The sequence below is a fragment of the Leptosomus discolor genome, chromosome 8 (genome assembly GCF_034619465.1).
Source record: "Leptosomus discolor isolate bLepDis1 chromosome 8, bLepDis1.hap2, whole genome shotgun sequence".
NCBI lineage: Eukaryota > Metazoa > Chordata > Aves > Leptosomiformes > Leptosomidae > Leptosomus > Leptosomus discolor.
In genome coordinates, this window is record NC_141398.1 from 36818884 (window position 1) to 36842472 (window position 23589).

The window sequence follows — 23589 nt, forward strand, 5'->3', positions numbered from 1 at the left end:
GCTTCCTGCACAGGTCTGTCATTATTTCAGTTTCCTCCCTCCTTGCTAGTTTTTAGTCCTTTGACACATTTCAGATATGTGACAAGCTTTATAGTCTAAAGGATACTCTTTTTCCAGAAGTTCCATGAAAAAGTTTGCCTTCCATTAATGCTCACAGTGTGAGGAATGAGAGCATGAGCTGAATTCTTACCAGAGAGCAGTAGCTGGCATGGCTGAGGGTGCGCATTCACAGGCGGAGATCAGCCTTCACTGATTCAGCACTCTGAGATACCACTTGTTGAGGGGGCAGGTTGTTTTGGGGGTTTGTTGGTTTAATTTTGTTTTAATAAACTTCAGAATGGTGGTTTGGCCCGTCTGACTATGTGGATTTTAAGTTTTAGATAGCTTGTTGTGTTGTTAACCTGACTGTTTTAAGAATTGTTCCACTATATTTTCAGCCATAAATCCCAGTACAGTTTTAATATGGTAATACAAGTGAATATTTTAAAAATGGATAAACTTGTTTATTCCAAATAAACCACAGTATTAGGAAATACAAAAAGGAATATTCTCTGCTTCTAGTTTAATTTTTATGCCTTTCATAATGCAATCGCTTTTGTTGTACAAGTAAATAAAATGGTGCTATGCTTGTGGCTCCTTAATGAAGCAGTAGATTGGAAAATAACTGATGGTATTGTGAGGCAGAGATACAGCTGTTATTGTCATGAAAAGGTAGAAGGGAATAAATTATCAAATGTTAATAGCACAAGTACTATATTACTAAATTCACAGCAGGATGTAATGAAATTTTTGGCAAATGCAGCTGCAGAAATAATGCTTTTTAATTCCTGTTGATGTTATGATGTCTCCTTTTAGTATTAACCATTAAGATATCAGGCCAGTCCTGCTCCCTTCTTCATTACATCATGCTTTTGATTGAGAATTTTTATGTATCTTAAAAAAACTGAGAAAGATGGTATGCAAGGAGTAGTTGTTCATTTCCAGGCTGTTGTTGCTGTATTAGAGAAATAAATTCAAAGTATGAATACCACATTAATAAAAAATTAATTAATGATTCCTCAAAACAGGTAGTGGAGAAAGACTTGAACTGGTGGATGGATTAGTTTTGTAAATAACTGTTGATAGTGTCAGTTAGGAGATTTGGTTGAACGTGGTTTTTAATTGATGTGAGTTGGTTATCTGCTTTGCTGTGCTGGATGTAGCTCTGCTAGAGCCTCATAGTTTCATGCTTTCCTTTCTTTCCCTTTCCTTTTTAGAGTAAGTATTTTATTGTTTGTTTGTTTTTTTTTCCTTTTATGAAATATTTGTCAGATTGTAGCTGTAGTTTCATGTACTATCAAAGAGTTTTCCAACTTCTATGGACACAGGCTTTCTCTCTGTCCTTTGCTCCAAGTAGTGGTTATAGCAGTTACTTTCCATGCCTTTTCAGGTACCTAGCGTTAGCTTTCTCTTGCTGTCTCTTACCTGCCTATTCTAGGCTTTGTGGAATAAGTGATGCAAGTCTTACATTTATAACATGGGCACATCTTACACTACCTCTTGCAATAATATACACTTAATTGTTATTATTCTTCATTGTCAGATCTTGCTTCTGAATATTAGTGAAACCTATCGTTTGTGCTCTTTAAATACAAGACTTGCCATGGTGTGGCCGGTGTACTGTTGTAGGCAGTCAGTGACAGCGTTTGTATTTTACTCTCTGAATATTACTGGCTTCAGGAAAGGAGTTGAGAGGCAGTTTTCTGACTGCAGTCTCCTTGGTGTAGGAGGAATGTGTGTAAGTCTTGGTAGTCAGCTCAGCCATGGACATGTTAATCAGGATGTGCTTCACAGCACTTTCCCTCAGGTTTACAGAGTAAGGTAACTTTGAAATGTGTTGGTTCTCCATATAATTACCTAAAAAAGATTTGGTTGTTCGTTACCTACTGATTTGGGGTTGAATGAAATTTTGGGGAAAAATAATCCTGCCATGCAACTTATTTAAATATTGCTATGTTGGTATGTGCTTGAGAATCTGAAAATGAAACTGCTTCGATCATTTTAATTGAATAAACCAGAGAACAGAAGTGTGAAAAGTAATTGGATGAAATAATTTGTTCATTTTACCATGATTTAATTTACCTGTCAGTATCTCTTTCTAAATGTTTCAGATAGTGGAAATACATTATTACATCTCATTCTCATTTTCAGTCTTTGAAGCATAAACACTACTTCTGAAGAAGAGCAAATCAAAACAAATATGATGGAACTTGTGCTTTATGTTGACTATATTTTTGTACTGCATTTGAAGGTCACTCTGTGAGACTGCTGGGTCAGAAAAAGGATAATGGAAAACGTTTGGGGGGAGCACGACTGGATTTGCCAAAGATTAGGAAGAATCCACTAATAGAAATAATTTCCATCAATACAGGGTAAGAACCTTTCAAACTTACAAAACAATCAGTACTGCTGAGGAATTCAATTTATCTCTTCTGCAGGCCTGGTGTATTATTCCGAAGTTACACAGAAGGAGGCAGGATGAAATAGGAAAAGATTTTAAATGGCGTTCTTTCTCGAAAATAAATCCCTGCTTATTTGGGTGCAAGACTTCTGCTGCTCCAGGGCTGCATATGATCATGCAGTCCTCTTTAAGCTCATCTAGCTCTTTCTCAAAAGAAAAAGTCCTAAAAAAATTGGAGAACAAAAAAGCATTTAGAGGTTTTTTTCCTGTGTGCTTTTGATGTCCAAGGCACTTCTGGAATATTGTTAGTAACTCATTAAGATCTGTAAATGTTGTTAAGATCTGTAAACACCAGATTGTCAGCCCAGAGGTATTAATGGCTAAATTAGGTACAGTTAATTGCTTCTTGCCTCTCTAATGTGTTTGTAAACAGTTATCCTGTGTACGTTTCACCCTTTTCTTTGTTTGAATAAGCTACCCTCTACCTATCAAGCAATTATGGATGCCCATTTCTCCATAATACTAAAGCATTTTTCTGTTCTGTATTTCTACTTTGAGTATTCTATTTTAATCTTCCTTCTCTTGGTGTTTTCCTTTTCTCAGCTCCACTTGATCATCTCCAATTTGGTCAGTTTCCGAAAAAAAAAACCTGAAACAAAACAACACCCCCCCCCCCCCCCGACACACAAGTCCTTTTCTGATTTTCCTGTCTTCTCCAACTTACGTACTAATTTCCCAGGTGGTAAAACATAAAATGCTTGCTCTAGGCATCCAGGTAGGTGTGAACTTACTTCCTAGAGGAAACAGAAAAAAAGAGTGGTAGATCTTACCTCTCTTTGTTTTGCGTTTAGTCTGGCACTTTCCATAAACACTTCATAAAAAAGTTTTGCTACTATCCTCTTTCTCTCTTACTTCCTTGTCTTTCATCTTGCATTCATAATATGCTGTAAAACACAGTGTGCTATTTAGGTAAGAATACCAGTTCAAGGCTTGGTATGGTTACTTTTTCTTTGTCTGGCTTATGATAAATGTGTGGGTGATGTTTTCATATTGCTGAATTATAATACCTTTTAAAACTGCAATTTCATGCATTGGTTGTTTTTGAAGTCTGGATATGAGCTCTTCTGGTGCAGTTACTTTAAGTAATCTAAATTTTTTCCCTTATTGTCTTTCCTGTTGACATCTTGTTTGTGCCCATGTTATCAAAATCATTTTTGTGATTAAAAATAAGCAAAGCATTGTTTTACATTTGGTTGTGTCTGAGTTTCAGATCGTATAAATTTTTCTTGTCCACTAGTATTTATCACAATCTGATGTTATGATATCTTTCTAGTTGTAAGTGTTGTCAAGGATGTAGACATGGTCTTTTTTAATTGAGCCATGGTCTTGTTACATGTATTTTGATATGTAGTAGTGCCTTTAAGATGGGAAACTTTGCTATTTCTAATAACAAGTTATTGCTAGCCTAATTGTAGAGGTTAATGTAAGAAGGATACTGTAGGGTTTATACATTTGGCATTAGGTTTTTGACTGTTGATATTAGTTGCTCTGAGGTTTGCTGTTTTCTCATTTAGAAATCCAAGCTATCTTTATCTGTTTAATTTACCGTGGCAGTTAGTGATTTCTGTCCACAGACTGACTCTGGAGAAAAACCTTCCGTCCCAGGAGCAACACGTTTCAGAGTTTCCAAGTATGTTTGCAGAGAATATGGCAAGCAAGGTAATAGTAGTAGAGTAACATTCTAAAAGGTGTTTGGAGAAAAGGCATAAAGTTGTTCACTAGTCTCCTAATGTGATCACTCCATCTGTTAGTTTGAAGTAAGAAAGAGAAATGTTCTCAAATCCATTTTGCATTACAGCTTCATTTTGGTCTAGGGAAAAATTCTTTTCTTCTCGTGATCTAATCTTCATTACTGCCAGTTTCATAACCTCTGTAGCCACTTAGACAGCTCTCTTTAATGGGATCAGGACTTAGTCTTCCACCTTTTAAGTAATTCTGTATCCTGAACTCTCTACTTTGTAGCTTGGACTGTTAGTTACTGACTGTGTGGTGTTGACGTAGCCTGGGCTCCCTCATATGTAAGTTGCTATCACTCACATACATTTCAAATACAGTTATATCTGTGCTTTGCCTGGATGCCTTGAGAAGCATGAGAGGAGTGTAGTATGAGCTGAGTATGATCCCCCACTAGAACTTACGTTTGGGTAAGTTTGCACATAGGTTCCCTGAAGTGCTTTCTCTACTCTTTCTGATGGTTCTGCCTCTCTCTTCCCTTCTAGAGCAGGCAAGGTTTTGTCCTGCTGATGTGGCTGGCTAGAGAAGAATAAACACACATTATACTGGAGATCCAAAACCAAAAGGAACACAGTAATGTGCATGCATAGATTGGCCTGTCTGGAGAGCTATGATCCGGTGCAACTCATGGTAAATTTGCAGTATGAACATACCCAAAGGGCCAAGGCTCCATCCAAATTTTCCTGTTGTTCTTCCTCGTCTGAAGACACTGCCTGAATCCCATGTAGTTGCATTCTCATGTTACTTTTATAGATTCCCCTAGTAAGCTACTTGGAGGACAGGGAGATGTTTAAAATTCAGCCCAGCAAACTGAGCATTTGGGTTTGAGTATAAAGCCACAGTCGTACCAAGAGGACTGCATAATTAAGTGGAAGCACTGTCCACTTCTTCATCTGCACGTCTGTGTATGATTTCTTTTGGGAAAAGGGCTTTAAAAAACATTATTAAAATGAAAAGTAAATTAAAATTACCCATTCAGTCAAGCCCAGGAAATTATTCCTATAGTGCTAGAGCATCTTACAGAAAATGTTACTTTATCTCAGATTTTATCTTAGATTTTCTAATCTAACCAAGGCATAACACTTCAAAATTAGTACTCTCAGTGTTGAAGAAATGCAGACTTTCTTCTCACGGGACAGTCCTTGCTAGCAAACTTTATGCTTAGAGTGAATGTACGTAGTAGTGCTTAGGACTGTCTTTGGAAGTCCTTGATGCTACTTGCTGATTTTGTTGGGTTTTTTTTTGGCCGTGCTTTGAAGCTCTGTAGTGGTGGCCATTCAGAATGTTTCTAAGATGTTGATGGATCTGAATCTAGCAGAAGAACTAAAAAAAAATAAATGTAGTTCTACGTACAGCACTTGGTTTTATGAATCAAGTAACCAAAAATTAGTCATAAAAAAAAATAAGCTGTGGTCCATTCTGATGTTCTCAGACATTCCCTGGCTGTGTATTTTGAAAGGTTAAAATTCTATTCTTTTATCTTTTTGGTTGTAAGCAGCTTTTCCAGTTTTATGATGAATTGGGAGTATCAGGATTTAATTTTTTCCCCGAGAGTTGCATTTTAATTTTGTATGAGGTCACATAATAGTCTTACTATATATTGCATTTCAGCATTTGTTTAGGATTGAGTATTTACAATACCCTGGAGTTGTATGTCCGTGGAAGTGTAAGTATTTGTTTGGGTTTTTTGGGTTTTGGTGTTTTAAATTGTGCCAGAAAAAGAGGACATAAACTTAAATGAAATGCTTTCAACTCTATAATTTTTATTAATGTGGATATCTAAAATGTTTTATTTAGTTAACTTTTGTCGCATTCTGAAACTTCACAGCACTGGATGGTTTCCCCCTTACTTGCTTTTGGTGGCTAATAACTAGGTACCTGTGAGGTGTTAGGTTACCAAAACATGTAAAATAACACTGGTAAGAGGTCTGCAAGGTCTTTGGTGTTATGCATGGATTCCTTTTGCTATAGGTGGTCTTCACTGAATCAGCACATAATTCGGGCTGCTTTCAGTATTAAAAGCAGACTATGTTCTGGCTCTCTGATAGCTGCAGCTGGTTGAGATGTCTCATGAACAAGAAATACCAGTGGCTCTCCCCATACTTTCCACATACTGGCAGGTGTGTAGAGTGCAGTTAGAGCACTGTTTATTCCTTAGCCAGCATAAGATACTCCAGTAAGATACCGAGGTCCTTGGGAGCACTTGAGGATGCTGCTACAGTTTTTTATCTGGTTGTGAATCTGTTAGTACTGCAGTGACTCAAGCGATAACCAGGCTCAGGTGCAGAAGCAGAGGCCCAGGGCTACATGACGCAGGGCTGAACGATGTTGAGTACAGAGTTGGGAGACTGGTCTGATGAAGTTTAGCATCTCTCTGTCTTTGGTTTTGTTTTACCTGGATGGCCCTTGTCCAGCTGTGTCACTGAGGTGCTGAATGACTACAGTGGCTTGGGCATGTAGGGGTGATCCTGCAACATTCTGCTCCTGCTGTACCATTTCAGGGCGTCTCTTCTCCAGAAGTCAGGTCTGCTCTTCCCCTTGTGCTGCAACACTGCATTCCACTTTCACAGGAGACCTAGGTACCACAGAGTGCCTGCAGATCCGCGCTGTTATTTGGCACTGAGGAGCTCCCTGTAAGAAAGGGAACTGTGGTCATAAACAAGGTGGATGTGGATTATAAAGCAGCCGTCTGTGTTGATTAACTGCACCCTTTACCAGAGTCTAACCTGTCTGAAGAGTCATTTAAAATGGGTATTTAGCAAGGTAGTATAGAGTTCAACTAGGACACACTAGAATTTTTCTAATTATGGTAGCAAATGAGTATTTGGTAAGGCCATAAAAAGAAGCTCTGACTGCGACTGTTAAATTACTGAGCTCTTGCAGTGGCCTGTGTTGCCTGTCTAGACTTTTGGCTAATTGAACTGGCCAAGCTAGATCGCTACTTTTTTGTGGCATTGAGCAAACATCATCTACACCTGTGCGTCCACCTTTGAAAACACTTTGTGCATTCACATCATCTCTGACTCCTTGGGCTGAGTTTTCTGGAGGCACCATCTTGAAACCATATCAAAATATCTTTGCTCAGGAAAGGATGTTGTGGCTTAAGCCTGAGAGGTTATGAAGTCGTTGCCCTCCTGTGCTGAACTTAGTGGGATATTTCAGTAGTAATCTCATCAGTTCATCAGAACCACCACTATTTCTTTGGCTTTCTGTATTTACTGATGTGAACTGAGGTCTATTCCCTAGTACAATGTTGTCTCTAGATAAAAATATAGAGAGAGATGGAAGACGGAAATCTCTCTGGTATATGAAAAGTTGGATTACCTACTGTTTGATAGTGATAGAGTTGGGTTTTTGGCAACTGCTTATGTACTTTTGTCTATCCAACTATACCACAATGTTTTCAACATTTCCATCTTCTCTTAACATATTGCTGTCCCTGTCTTGAATGAATAGTGAGTCTGAATTACGAATTGTTCATATTTTGTAAAAACCTTTAAATACTTACATGGATTAATTCCATGTCTTCAACTTACTTGATTTAGTCTGTTCATTAATAACATACAGATTTTCTGTGTTTTTTTTAATGTTTAACTTTTCAAGATACTCATGAAAGTGACACTGCAGTTGAAAGATGTTTTTTATTTTTAGAATACAGGATCAATACATGTTTTAATTTGCATTCAATATTATGCTTCAGGAGGCATAATAGTATTCCTTCTGATGATGTTATATAATTACATATGATATGACCACATATTCTGTTTACTTTTACTTGAATTCAAGTTAAATGCTTAGAGCGAACTCCCCAGGAAATATAAAGTGATACAATCACTTTGGCCTTACCTTAGCTTATAATATTTAAATGGACGCTTTTGATAACTATTTAGCTCGAACATCTGTGACATGCCAGAGCCTATCATGTCAGTTACCCTCAGAAAACAGAGAAGGTAGAAGGTCTGGAAAGATAGCGTATGTGTTTTTGAAAGGATACCTCTGCATTAGGCTTTTTTGTTTATATTCTAATCAATATTTGCATGTACATATATTTAGATTCTAACTATGCTGTATACTAAGCGTGTGTTTCAACCATGTACATGCCACATATCAATCTGTTCTGCTTTGGCATACTTCACAAGATAATTTACATTATGAAAATAATAGATGGCACAATTGCATGTGTCTATATGGAAGGCTTTTTAGTCATAAAATTTGAACAGCTAGTATTCCAAAGATACATTGGTGTGGCTCGCATTCTCATTTTACCAACTGTTGTTCTTGTAGTCATTTCTGTTCCCTCTGGGCCTGTCTTGTTCTGTGTACCCATTGCTGAAAATGTGCCTGCTCACTTGTGCTTCCTCATGCAGAGCAAGTGAGAAGTATTGCATTTTACTAATTTGTTTCCTTGAGCAGCTCTGTTGAAAGGTAATATAAGGAAGCAGAAAAGAAAGTTAGTTGGGTTGGGGCCAGGAAAGAACCGCTCCCTCTCTCCTGAGTGGCTTGATTTCTGTCTTCCCCCAAACATCAAAGGTCGCTATAGCTGATTCCGTAGGGTAGACTTGTACTTCCTTCAGTGCCAAAAACCCCCAGCCTCTAGCATCAGTTAATGGGAATTGCTCATTGAAATCAACAGCTGAGGGCAGGAGGAGTTACTCCTTTGGCTGTATTGGTGGAGGCAGCTATGATCCTCTTTGTTCCACGTACTAGGCCTGGTCAACTTCGTTGGACTGCCTGGAGTTTAGTATAATTCCCTTCTACTACTGGGAAGGTGGAAGCTGTTGATGTCTTCAGTGTCTCTTACTGTTGCACATCGTAGTTCCACCATTTGCGCTGATCCATATTATAAAAGATTACTTTGAGTAGTGTATATGATACAGATGTGTTGCAAGTTCTTCTAGAGTAAATATCTGCTACTGTGCTAACCTGAAAGGAAGAGGGCATTGAATTAAAGATAATCCCTCACAAAAAGAAAAGTGCTTATATACCAAAAGTTTATTACATACCTCTGTTCAGTATATAATTAGGGTATAAACTTTTCACTAAGTATTTGCCTGAAAGAAGGTAAATTTTTCTCACTTTTATGACTGTTGTCTTTCAGCTTTGTACATGTGTTCATGATTTCTGCCGCTGTTACTCTCTTACGAGACTACTTTCTCATTTTTAGTCTTCACTGCTTGAACTCTCTTCTTTGAACTTCAATTCTATCCATGGGATTTTAAGTACAGAACTTGTGAAACCCTTTAGCTACAACATCTGAATTTCACTTATGTTATGCTGTCTTAATTCAATGACAAAGTAATCCTGAACTGGGCTTCTTTACTTTCCCTGTAGAGATTAGAGCATGATCCCCATCCAAGAATAATTTTGAGAGAAAAAAAAAAATTTAGAAGTTCAAAGGGCCTTTAAACAACTTTTTCAGTGGTACATCAAATACCTGCAGTTTTGATGTCATTTGTGGTATGACTTGAGGACGTCATTTCTGGGACATTTTCTTTGTATTTTTCATTGCTGTTGTTAAATGCTGTTTGAATGGATCTGGCACAAGCATGTTTTAATGAACAGCAGACGTTGTGTCCTATTCCAAGAAACGTTCAGCCAGTCCCTCATTAAGTTTACTGACGCATGACACCTAAGAATTATTCCGCTAAATAGTTGTTTCTTTGGCATTATTCTGCTAGTTAAAATGACATGCAATAGCAATTCCATACTATCTGCTGATACTGCCAACCGTACTGTAGCACATATTTTCCATTCCCCTGTTTTTATGACGATGGATATTGCAACTGTCTCTTCAATGGTGCAATTTGGCATGTCAAAATTAATTGGCATCTCATCTGCATCATCCGTTTGGCTCTTTATGTGGTCCAGTCATATGCTGTTCACATGCAGTGAGGTTTTTCAGTGGAGTCAGAAGGTACATGCAGGTAAAGTTCTTTGCCATAGGCAAAAATCATTATGACACATTGTTTGTACACACCAAGCAATACTGGCCTTGAATTCTTGCTGTGCAGTGTTTTGTGTTCATGCTACTTCTTGAGCTCTCAGGTTTTGAGAAATGCTGTTTAAGTACACATAAATTCTACAACTAATTTTTCTGGGTCATGAAAGCTTCCTCTTTTGAGTCTGCTGAATGACTTCTGCATTGAGTTAGAAGGAAATTGTTTTGATTGTTTCTGATTTTGCACATCTGCCTTCCTTAGGTTATTTCCTCCCAGCCTCACAAATTTTAAGTTTTCCTGCATATGGTGCTGTCATGAGTTTAAAATTTGCATAAAACCTTCTCGTTATACATTTTGATACATATTCTTTTGCTTCTGTACATCTCATCTTCAGAAAATTTGCTATTTCACAGTTCACTTAGAAGATTCAGGAAGACTAATAGAAGTTGCCAGAAATCACTATGCAATTCTCTAAACTCCAGTACACCACACAACCTGCAAGTCAGTGAGAAAAACAGCATTAATCACATGCTGCAGCTGCATTGTCTTATTAAAACTTTGGGCAACTTCATTCATATTTGTGCTCCTTTGTCACTAGGTGGCTTCCCACACTGCACAGCTCTGCTTATCCAAGAGGAAGATCACTGGAATTTAATACAGTCCCCAATTTCTAAGTTAAACTATGTGTGGAAAAGGTTGTGGGTGGGTGGGGAACAGGCTTGATTTTGTTTTGTGTAACTATGATACATAGTTTCCTGCAGTTCCAATGATTCCTTTCAATGCTAGTTTGAAAAGTGATTCAGAAGATGAGACAGCTTTAACTTACTGGAACCTGATGCCAGGTTAGCACACAGTGTTGTAAGGTGTCTTCCTGCCTGCCTTCTTGAAAGATGCTCACATACAGAAGTGGGTTTGGGTCACACAACAAGCTGTGTGATCTAGTCTGCTTGAATGAGAAGAGATCATTTTGAAGTTGTTTGCAATTGCATAACAATTACAGAATATTTGTAATTCTGACATCAATATGCTTTCTGAGGTTGGAGATAAATTCCTCCTTGTTGAGAAGAGCGTTTGTTTGCATCCCTTCTCCTAATGCCCACGTACGTATTTCCTAAGGGAAATCTGGACAGAATCCTGAGAAACATTTTATTCATTTCTCAGATTACAGTAAATACTGAGAAATAACCTCATATGTCATACTTATAATGGGTATTGTGTTGCCTTTAGTCCCAGTTTTTTACATAAAAAACCCCCAAAACTAGAAAAACAAGACAAGTACTAGAGAAGCCATTGTTTTGAAAAACTACCGTCTTGCTGAATGTTAGTGTGAGAAACGTGGGCTTTTACATACCTATAATTCTGGGGGCTTTAATGGCCTGTTTTAGTGTTATGTAACTGAAGTGTTTAAAGCTAAGTGCCCGTGTCTTTACTGCCCATCAGCAGAATCGGATAACTTTTGGTTGCCTAAGAATAATAATAACAACCTCTTTTTGCTAGTGTTGGTATGACTTCTTAAATGTGACTAAAAATGAGAGCAGCTTGTCAAAGAGTCTGATTAAAGTGTCTCTTGTGCCCTTTTAGGTCAAGGTGAATTTTTTTGGAGACATGACAGGAAAATGCATGAAGGGATGCATAAAAAGGAGAGTCAGAACTGGGAAACATCATGTGCTTGAATTTCTTCTTAGACTTGACCTAGAGATAATTTTAATGGAAAAGTAGTTTTCCCTGAATAAGATGGGTGTGCTCCAAAAAATTTATATTTTGCATTATCTGTTATAGTACATGAAAGCATATTTTTATGATATTCTCATTGACTTGTGTGAATTCCTAAGATTTGAAAAGTAGAGAGGAATGAGGCGTTTTAACTGTGATCATCAGTATGTGACATAAGAGCAAAATCACTGAAGTAAAGGTACTTTAAAAAAAAACCCAAACAAATAATAACTGAAAAGTTGAATATTAATTAATATTGATTAAACTTTAATTAAGTTGATTGTGCTTGGCAGCTAGTATAGGTGGCAGTAAATCCAGTGTAACCTACGAGTGCTGAGGGGGCTGGCAGATGGTATTGCTAAGCTGCATTCCATCATCTTTGAAAGGTCACAGCGAACAGGTGAGGTGCCTGAGGGCTGGAGGAAAGACAGTGTCACTCTAGTCTTCAAAAAGGGCAAGAAGGAGGACCCAGGAAACTACCAGCCAGTCACCCTCACCTCCATCCCTGGAAAGGTGATGGAACAGCTCATTCTGGATGTCATCTCTAAGCATACAGAGGAAAAGAAGGTTATCGGGAGTAGTCAGCATGGATTCATCAAGGGGAAATCATGCTTGACCAACCTGATAGCCTTCTATGGTAGCATGACTGGCTGAGCGGATGAGGGGAGAGCTGTGGATGTTGCCTGCCTCGACTTCAGCAAGGCCTTTGACACTGTCTCCCGTCGCATCCTCATAGGGAAGCTTAGGAAGTGCAGGATAGACGAGTGGACAGTGAGGTGGATTGACAACTGGCTGACAGACAGAGCTCAGAGTGTTGTGATCAGTGGTGCTGAGTCTAATTGGAGGTCTGTAACTAGTGGTGTTCCCCAGGGGTCAGTACTGGGTCCAGTCTTATTAAATATATTCCTCAGTGACCTGGATGAAGGGACAGAGTGCACCCTCAGCAAGTTTGCTGATGCCACTAAACTGGGAGGAGTGGCTGACACACCAGAAGGTTTAGCCAGCCATGTGCCCTTGTGGCCAGGAGGGCCAATGGTATCCTGGGGTGCATGAAGAAGAGCCTGGCCAGCAGGTCGAGGGAGGTTCTTCTACCCCTCTACTCTGCCCTGATGAGGCCACACCTGGAGTGCTGTGTCCAGTTCTGGGCTCCCCAGTTCAAGAGGGACAGGGAACTACTGGAGAGCGTCCAGCAGAGGGAGGTTGTGGAGTCTCCTCTGGGGATATTCAAAACCCGCCTGGATGCAGTCCTGTGCAACCTGCTCTAGGTGAACCTGCTTTAGCAGGGGATTGGACTAGATCAGCCCCAGAGGTCCTTTCCAACACCCACCATTCTGTGATTTGGTGATATGTTCCAAGATTATTATTTTAAGTGTTTTGTATGTGGTAGTATCTTTCTTTAAATGGCTTCTTTATATGGGGAAGAAAAAACTTGAAACTTAATACTCTTTAATTCTGACATTTATGCTGAAGTTCAAATGAACTGTTAGCTTACAAGATCCATCATTTTAAGATAATTTACATGTTCTCTGTTGTAATTGCACTGTGTATTCCTTTATCTGTTTGTATAGCAAATACATTGTGAAATTCAGATTCTTGGAGTGAGTTGAAATTTTTCTCATTGAAAATTGAAAAAATTTGTTAATGTTACTGAAAAGTAATCACAATTTGCATATTTTTCTACTTTGTCTTCTTCACTGTCATTCTTGAAAAATGATTTAATTTTTTAAAAATCAGATTCCTATTTGTAAAAACAAGTTACACTTAATTGAGTAATAGTTTTCTTTGCTCTTTGTATCATCTAAAAAAATGTAAAATGCTTAGAGCAGATTTCTGTGCTCATCTTCCTTTTGCTTTTACTGTAAAATGCATGTTAGAAGATCTAGTATTTATACCAAGAATAAATAAGTTTTAAAGAGGCACTTCAAGGGTCCTCCACCCCCGATTGTGGAATTTAGGCAATAAAATTGTAAATTTTTGTGGACACACAACTTTTTCTCCAGCAGGGTAGCTTAATAAAAAGCTGTTGAAATATTTGCTTTAAATTTTCTTTTGACTATTTGTTGTAGCTTTTCCATTGCACCAAGACCAGTCTTATCCAGTAAATCAAATCTATGTTTTACTAAGTACAAATGAGATTGAATTCCTGAGTTTCTGGTCCCTCCAGGATCAATGTATTTCTCTGCAAGTTGCTGCTTTAGGAACGGAGGGCACTCAGACCCCCAAAATGCTGAGGTGTTTCTGCACTCCTGCAGAGCACTGAGCAGAATTACTAAATGTGGAGCAGGTGATGGTGGTGGAAGTCATGACAAACAAAAGGTAATTCCTTCCCCGTTCAACTGGATACCAATTATGTGACAGCATGGAGCATCATGTCTGGTTTGGGTTTTTATCTAGAAGGTGGTTTCTTTTCGAGTGGAAGAATAGAAATTCAGAAGTGAAGATTTGAAAAGTGTCTGGAGACAGATGCATCCTGACTCATTTGTGGTTGTATTTGGGATTAAGTGAACTAGGTTGATTCACTGACTAGAGAAGATCTTTCACATGTTCCCTCTCTTTACAGAGATCACCCATTAGTTCCCTTATTTGAGTTGTTTTCCTTGTTTTTCTTAAGTCCAGACTCAACTAAGAGGAAGAAAAAAGTGGTAAAATAAGATCTTAGATCCATATTTAGATTATAACAAAAAATAGTGGTATCATTTTATTTCAGCATGCTAATACCTGTTGTGTATGTTGAGGCTTGTACAAATGTTCTGTATTCCTTTCTGCTCTGATGCATAGTAATAACGTAAAACGTACAGAAGGCTTCAGCCAAAGGAGCACTGAGTACTCTGTCTAGAAAATGAAGATCAGGTATTTCTCTGTATCCCTGTGAAGCATGTCAATAGTCTATAAAACTACTGAAAGCAAAACTGCCATCAGTATCTCGGGTACTGTTCCTGAAGTGTTTCGTGAGTCTGATGGAGCTCCTGACTCATCGTTACATAAAACATCCTTACAAACGTGAAAAGTCTGTATGGATTGTGCCTAAATATGACTGTTACAGTCAACAGTGTAGTGTTAGCTCATGTATCTCATCATGTTGAGGAGGCAGGTCCTTAGACCTCAGTTTCATTTGTATTTACCTTTGGCTTTGTTTGCATCTTCAGGGACTCATCTCATTGTTCTGTATAGCAAGAATATGAATCCAGATGAAATACCCCTGCCAGTGTGCTCTTACGTGATGAAAAGTGGAACTGTGTGTGTGATTTCAGTTAATTTCCTTTCTTGCAGACACAACTGCGAGTCTGAAAGCTGGTGCTTTCCTGTTTGCGTATCATTGCCAAGGCGTCGAGAAAACAGTCTGTCCTGTTGGTGGGATTATGTCGGTGTTACTTAAAACAGGATTTATCCTTACAAATGGAGTTTAGTTGTCTGACTTCTTTGAGGTAGAGAGAAATTTTCTCTGCCGTTGCTCTATTTCTATTTCGTTTTGATTTCAGGAAAAAGAATGGTTACTCTTGGAGGGGTGATGGTAAGAAGTGAAAATTCTTTTTTTTTTTTTTTTTTCTTTTTTTTCATTTTTAATCTCTTTTGGTCATGATTAGTTACAATGGTTTATTACTTTTTCCAGAATTACTGTTTGTTGCCCCTGTTCATGGACACTTTCAGTGTCTATTCATCAGAAAGGTTGGGGACTTTAAGTCTTTACTCTGTGCCTTGAATACAGTGAATGAAGTGGCAGAAGATACGTAGAAGAATGCTTTGTGCTCCTAGGAATCTGGTTAACAGCTCTGCTTCTGAAACCTACTGTCACCTGCTGACATGATCATAATGTGTTTAGGTAAAGCACAAAGCTTACTGTGAGATTAGCCTAAAATATGAAACACTATTGCGTACGCCTCATTACCTTCTGTTTAAAATGTGCAAAATGCATTTTTAAGGCTTGTTTTCGCAAATAAAAGTACATGGTAAACATGAAACAGCGATGAGCCCTCGTAGCAAGCGTGGCCAACAGTCTCCTGGGCTGCACCCGGCAGAGCATCTCCAGCAGGGGGAGGGAGGGGATCCTTCCCTCTGCTCAGCGCTGGTGAAAAACACCTGGAGTGCTGGGTCCTGGGCTGCTCTCCCCAGTATGAGAGAGATGGACATACTGGAGAGAGTCCAGCAAAGGACCACAAAGATGATTAAAGATTTGGAGCATCTGGTGTATGAGGAGAGGCTGGGAGCTGGGGCTGTTCAGCCTGGAGGAGAGTGGGCTCAGGGGCATTTTGTCAATGTGTATAAATACATGTTGTGGGGACAGAGCTAGGCTCTTCTCACTGGTGCCCAGGGACAGGACAAGAGGTAGTAGGCACAAATTGAAATACAAGAAATTTTATTTAAATATAACCCCCCCCTTTTTTACAGTCAAGGTGATTGAACACTGGAACAGGTTGCCCAGAGAGGGTGTGGAGTCTCTATCCTTGGTGATACTAAAAAGCTGTCTGGATGTGGTACTGAGCAACCTACTCTAGTTGCCCCTGCTTTGAGCACTGAGGGCTTGGACTAGATGATCTCCAGAGGTCCCTTACCACCTCATTCACTCTGTGATTCTATGATATGTAAATAAATATAAACAACAGAAAAACCTACAAGGATTTAGATGCAAACACTATGGATGTTGGTGCCATTGCTTAATACTGGTTGAGACCTTCGCTCCAGATGTGTTGTGGTTTGGTGGTTTAAAAAGTAATCCCCTGAACTAAGGGTTCCCCATCCCATGCAGAATGTGTCCCCGTTTCCTGACTTAAAAGCATTTCCCGTGCAATCCTGCAGGCCCGTTCAGCCTCAGAAGGAGGAACTCTATTTCCAAATTCCTTGCCTGCTAGGCAGAGTGAAATATTCCCACTGGAAATATACACCCCAAGCTTCTGTCTCTGTAACTTAGCATGTTGAATGTCATCAGCTTGAGTTACAAGAGGGTTCAATGCTTTATTTTTTTTTAATTTCTCATTCTGAATTCCTCCTGCAAAACACAGACTTTTTATTTTTCCTAAAGTAACCATGTGGAATTTTGGGTTTAGAGTTTATCTTCAAGACATTGGATGAGAAGTAGGGGGTTAGCTTTTTTTTTTTTTAGGAATTTTGTTGATATGTGTGTGGACTTTGTGAAAAGCAGCTATTTAAGCAAAGGTCAAGTACAAAATTGTCGCTCATCACATGCTTATCTTCCTTATTTTTAAACTAATACACAAGTGTCTAAGTATCACATGGTCTTTCTTGCATTGCAGACTGGTGCCAGACTTGCTGTCTTTTCTGTTTTTAAGAGATAAATGTCTAGTGGTTTTTTGTTTTCAGTAAGTATATTCGTGAGTCATGTATATTGTATGATGTTGCTGAAGTTTAATCATTTTGCAGAAGGTAGATGGAGTCTCCACATTTTGACTTGGTATTAGGCTGAAAACGGCAGCTGGGGAATGTTTACTGAAGGGTTTGTTTAGTCATTCACATTCCTGTGTTCCAGCAGTTTGTTTTAGATTGTTTGTTAAAGAGCTTAAGGAAGAACTCCCTTTACTATTGGTGTAGAGGGTTTTTCTTCTGCAAGTTAGGGGGTTTTAATTGATTATTTTATTTTATTTTCCCTTTCCAAAACTATGTGTCAATTACTTTTCTAAATAGCAGGTAAGGGTAAAATAGCATACTGGTTTAATGTAATTAGTCAAATACATATTGAAACTTTGTCTTTTGTTTTAGGAGTAATTCTTTAGTAGAGTAAAATGTAACAATTTTTGAGATTTTGTTTTTAATTTACCGCTTAAATGAGGAATAGTCTAAGTGAAAGTTTTAAGCAATAGAGGAAAAAATATTACAGGTTAAACTATTTATGTAAGTATCAACATCTTTAGTAAAGTCCAGCTGTGTAGTTCAGCAGTTTAATGAACTAACTTACAGTTCTGTAATTCACAATGATACAGTGATATCTGTTCACCAAGCACACTATAAACATGTAAATAACCTGTGAATTCCAACTAAAGGGTTAGTAATGATGTCTCCACTAGGCTTGTCCATTCTGCTTGAACAGAATGCTGATGGGCTTGTGTCTCCAGTTTGTAGGGAAATAGTAGGTTCGCAAAGGAGCCTGGGTCTACCTGCAGCTGAGCTTTTTTTGTGGAGATGGGCTGTGTACTCTGTGTTTAGAAATCTGTGTATGTGAAAGCACCAAAGTAATACAACTTACACTAAGTGCTGTTCAGTTCTATCCTTGTTTGTATCAGTTCCCTTCTCATAAAGGTGTTCGCTCCTGCACTGAGTATATGTATGTCCCTTGCATCCCTACTGAAAGCCAAGCTGGCACAGACACTTTCTAACCAGCTAATATCTAACATATGCATTCTTTGTGATTCAGACAGCTGCTGAACTTACTGTAGAGACTACAATGGGAATTTTCGTCGTTAAACTTAAACTAGGCCCTATTACTGTATTACCAGTTCATTCTAGCAGCTTCTGAATGTTACAGCTGTTGCTTCTTTGAATGGAAGTACAGTGAGGAAGCTTAGTTTGTAGTGTTAAAGTCAAATACGGGAGTGAAGCCCTACCTCTTAATAAAACAGGAGTTGACTAAAAAGAACAGAAAGTTTGTGGGATGCTATAAAAATATTTAGAAAAATGGAAGTAGGTGTGAAGTGATGGTGCTGGCTGTGAGGTCAGGGGCGGGGGGAAGAATGGCTGGATGAGATAAGCATGAGTATACAAGTAAAATTAGCACATTTTAAGCAGGATTTTTTTTTAGGACTTGTACCTGGAAACTTGTTTGAACATACATTGTTCAAAAAAAGTTTGAAAAGTGTTTGAAAATGCCCTCAATCTGCCAATGAATTTCAAATTCCACAGCAAGAATATCCTTATTTTTGTAAAGTGGTGCATAGGCTGCCGTGCTCTCTGGTACCTCATATGAAAACAGTGCTGAAACTCAGCCAGCCAAAGTAGATCTGTGTGTTTGCTGTATGCATGTGTAAGGAGAAATGCATCTTTATGAGAGAATAAGACTCGCTTTTTGTGTCAACTACTAAAATACTAGGAATGAGATTTTTCAGTGCTAACAGGTTTTATTGCTTTAGCTGTTATTTCAGATTTCCTGGGTGTTTGTATTTTTTACAAAGCCGTTTTGCTTTTAGGGTATTCAGCTGCATAGGTTGGTCCGGTTTATGATACCTTCTACAAAATACAAAAGAATAAGACTTGGTATTGATTTAACAAAATTAATTAATACACAGTGCTTACAACACTTATATGGGAAGATATTATTGGCAAAGCGATAGGTGCCTGATTTATGTATATTCTTTTAAATAGCACTTACTGCTAATTACTTCTCATAAAGGTGATATTGCTGTACCTAACTCCACTTAGAACCCTGCTGTCTGCTGTCCTCCTACTCTTCTTTCTTTACGAGTATGTAGGGTTTATCTTAGGTCTGTGTTGAATATTTTATGAATGTTGTTGAATATTATATGTTGAATAATTTTCTTAGGCAATCAATATGTGGATAAAATTCATGGCTTTTTGTGTTAGTCTAGATCAGCTGCATGGCTTTATTTTCCAAAGGGAGTAATGCTTTTCTGAAAAGCAAAGCATAAAGAGAGACCAATCTCCATTGAGTCTAGTGAGACTGGAAACTTGGATGCTGTAGTTTGTATAAACTGCCTTAGGCATAAGCACACATAACAGTTTATTGCACATCTGTATTGCACATCTGTTCATTGAGGGACTGTTCTACAGTATGTTCAGGCGCTTTTCCGCACATCAGTTTTCTTAACATGTGATAAAGGTGTGTTTGCAGAAGAGAGGTTTGGATTCTTAAGTGAATGCAAGTTAAGTGAATTCACAAGTTTAAATGTGGCCAGATATAACTCATAACAAAACTGACAAATTATTTTGGTAACACTTGTTTACAATTTGGGTTGATTTGAGCATTTCAAAGGAATACGGAGGAGCACAAATACACTCCATGCAGGGAACTAAATTACGGGCTTTGTGCAGTTACTATCTGTATGACTCTATATAAAGCTTAAAGGCATATTGATTAATGTTGCACAAAGATGAAGGATGGCAGGAAACAAACTGCAGTTTTAAATGGCAGACAACAACTCCATGAACATGGAAGGATGTCCATACAGCTGTTTCCCGATGCCCGGTGTACAGATAGAGTGCCCCTTCCCTGTATTCTTTTATCCTGTTGAGGAACATGATGAAAGTGGAAACCTAATTTGCACTGAACTGATTATCTCTTGTCACCTCTAACTCTTGGCTGGCTGTAGCTCCAGTAGCGTGCTTGGGAATGTTTTGTTCATGACTGGCTACTGGCTATCTGTTCCGAAAAATCTGCTATACTTGTTTCTCTGTTAATGTTAGCCCTCAAAGTGCTGTGGTGTACTTACGGACAGCATCCGAGTATCACGTTAGTATCACATTCCAAATGTATTTGATAACAAATGGAACAAAAATTATTAAATGTTGATACTATTTTTGTGGTATCTTTAATTTAATGTTCTTCTCTGGGTCTCCTTGTATAGGCCAGACTTGGTCCTTCTCTGCATCAGTTTCTCATCTTCTAGCTTTTCTTACCCCTGTAGTTGAATCCAAGCTTCCTGTGGTGTTGGAAGTATGCTGTGTGTCTCGTGTGTCTGTTACACGTATGTGTGTGCACGCTCATCCATGTAGGCACAGGTAATCCTGGAGCAGAGCAAGTCTTTGGGCTCTAGCAAGGAGTAGTGTTCTTGTTGGGTTCCAGCATCTCAAAGAGATGAGATCAGCTGTGGTGCAGCCTGTTCTGGTACTTGACCACTGTCATGGTAAAATACTGTCATTGGTCTAATTGCAGTTTCCTGTATTACAACTTGTGTCCATTGCTTCTGATCCAATGACCCTGAACCTCTTGGCTGTGTCTTCACTGGGTGCTCCCATCAGCTGTCTGTAGACAGCAGTAAGATCTCCTCATCCTAGCAATGAGTAAGCGAATTCTCTCGGCCTCTCCTGGTGTGCCATGTGCCTGGGCCCCCTAATCGCCTTGGTGTCCCTCCTGTCTACCTGTCCATTACTTTATATCAATGTCTGCCTTGTTCCAGAGAGCTTAAAATGGCCCAGTACTGCAGATGCGGTCTCACAAGTGCCGAACAGAGGGCACTAATAATTTCAGTCCGTTGGTTTCATTCTTGAGAGTACACTCCAGGCGCACAGTGCAATGCGTTTGACCTTCTTAACTGTAAAGGGCATACTGCTGACTCGCGTTCTGTTTGTTGCCCCTGGACCCCAAAGTCCTTATCCGCAAAGCTGTTTTCTAGCCAGTCAGTTCCCTCCCCACCAGCACTTTTGTCTGGGCTTTCTGTGTCCTAGATGTGGGGCTTCTTACTTGCTGTTGTTGAACTTCATGAGGTTCCTGCTAGCCCGTTTCTCCATACTGTTGATATCCCTCTGAATAGCAGCACTGCCTGCCGGCACATAAACTGCTCCCCCCACCTCCAGCTTGAGCTTTTGTGCAGATGCATTACATCCCTGCACTTGTGTCATTATTAAAGTCAGGAGATAACAGTAGCCCCAGCATCAGTCCCTGAGGAACACCAGTACTAACCAGCTACTGGTTAGGCTTTGCACTGCTGGCCACAACCCAGCAGTCCAGCCAGTCTTTAATCCACCTTATTGTCCACTTGTTTGGTCCATATCACAGCACCTTGGCTTTAAGGATTCTTTGGGAGACTGTGGCAAAGGCCTGCCTAAAATCGAGGTGTGTGGCATCCTCATCCCTCATTTCCCACAGTGTCTGTCGCCTCTTGGTAGAAGGCAAGGTCAGGTCATGTCTCTTCATTCAGACAACTCAGCCTCACAAGGAAAATGTCATTTTAACCTGTGTTTATAAAGGCAAACAAACATCTTGTAGTATGATGTCATCAACCTTATTTGTGAAATAAGGTTTCTCCAGGGAAGTTGTTGGGTGGTGCTTACTGAACAAAACAGTAACGTTCCTTGCTACCTTGGCTTGTTGAGGCTGTTCCACGGTGCATGTGCGGCCCGTGCAAAACCCCCATCATCCAAAAGGTTGGGTCTTTTGTTAAAGTTGAAAAGCTATTGCAGATCAGCCATTGCAAAGATAAAGTTGGAGCCGGATGTGTCTGTGGAAATATGAAGAAAAATTCCATTTCAGTGTTGACTAAGGCCTGTAAACAACTGAATTGCTGAGCTGCTTTGTGTTTTGTCTGTCCATTCTTTTTTATTGTTAAGTCTTGCTTTTGATGACTAGAGCTGCCTCTTGTGTATTTTCCAGCCTGTAATGACTAGAAGGCTGTTTAGATCCTGAATCCCCAAGGGGTCTGTGGTCTGTTTTTAATTCTCTGATTTGTGTGTTAAGTGCTCTAGTCATGGTCTTTCTGACTTTCTTTTAAATGGCTGACCATAACTCTCCGAGTTGCAATGAAGGTGACAATAAAAAAAAAAAAATTCAACTTAAGTCTAACCAGATAAAAACTGGTTGTCTTTGTGCTTTAAAAAAAAAGGAAAGAAAAAGCAAGCTAGGAAGTTGAAAGTTATGGTTTTTGTCAGAGCTGGCAGCAGTTGAACTGGAAAAGTTTCAGACTCACCACGGACTTGAGTGGTTAAAGAGGAAATCAAAGCATACGAACACTGGCCAGCTAGCTTGGAAGAAAGTCAGACCATTCCAGTCATTGGGACATGAGGACACCGCGGGAGGGTTGCAAGCATAACGGTCACTGAGTGCAAGAGAACAGGAAAAGGTCAAGAAAATGGCAGGGGGAAAAAAAGTAAAATGGAAGAAAAGAGCTGAGGAATCGTTAGAAGGGGAGAATTTTAGAGAAGTAAAGCAGATAGAGGAGTTGAGGATCATCAGTTCAGTAACAAAAGGCTACTGCTGTGTTTCTGCACTGTCACTATGCTTTTAAATTCTGCAAAATGTATTTGAACTATATTTATATCTTGTCATTATAAAATAATGACAAGAAAGTAGTTTATAAATGTTAGTTTCCCTAATTATTCAAATTAGTTTGACTAATTATTCAAAAGCAGGTACCTTAACTTGCATTTTCTTTAAGAGGTACATGGGCAGTAAGGAAGATTGTCCATGAAGATAATCTGACTGACTCAGCTCTATAACTGTGTAAAGGGGATGAATTTTCTTTTGAAAAATCCCCTTGGAGACTCCTAAAGGCAAACATAAGGCCCTTGGTTTAAGTTTCTATTTTTAAAAGAAATCAGTCACTGGGTTCTTATAAGAAAAACTGTGTAGATCAGTCCATTAAATTGCTTGGAAAATCTCAGACAGACTTGGGATTGGGCAATTATGTTGAAATGTGTGGTCTTTTTTCATTTTAAGTTGACAAAATAATACATAATGAAGAGTGTGTGCTTGTATGATGTCTGTTTTCACTGCTGCACATACACTTTTTTTTTCAGCAAGACTAACCAATTCATCACAAGGCAGAGATAACATTTAAGAGCAACAACAACATAATAATAGTGGATAATGATTAGATTCTTGTCCACATTGGAGCTTTTAACATTTCTGCTGCTACGACAACCAGTAGGCATTTTGGGATGGAAAGCTTTGTGTAGACACAATCATTAGAAAGGTATTCTTTCTAGATTATAAATGGTGAGTTTGTTTTTATTATGCACTTATTTCCGTTATTTTACCCAGACAATTCAGATCCACTTTCCCACAGACATTTTACAAATACTTTT

At 38.9% G+C, this 23589-nt stretch overlaps 1 protein-coding gene across 1 annotated transcript in view; it reads left to right on the forward strand.

Annotated features, from left to right (window-relative positions):
* Positions 1-23589, forward strand: part of CDKAL1 (CDKAL1 threonylcarbamoyladenosine tRNA methylthiotransferase) — a 416090-nt gene that overhangs the window by 152562 nt on the left and 239939 nt on the right. The window contains exon 7 of the mRNA XM_086469156.1: positions 2291-2411. Coding sequence (XP_086325282.1) covers positions 2291-2411 — 121 coding nt within the window. The remainder of the gene's footprint in view (positions 1-2290; positions 2412-23589) is intronic.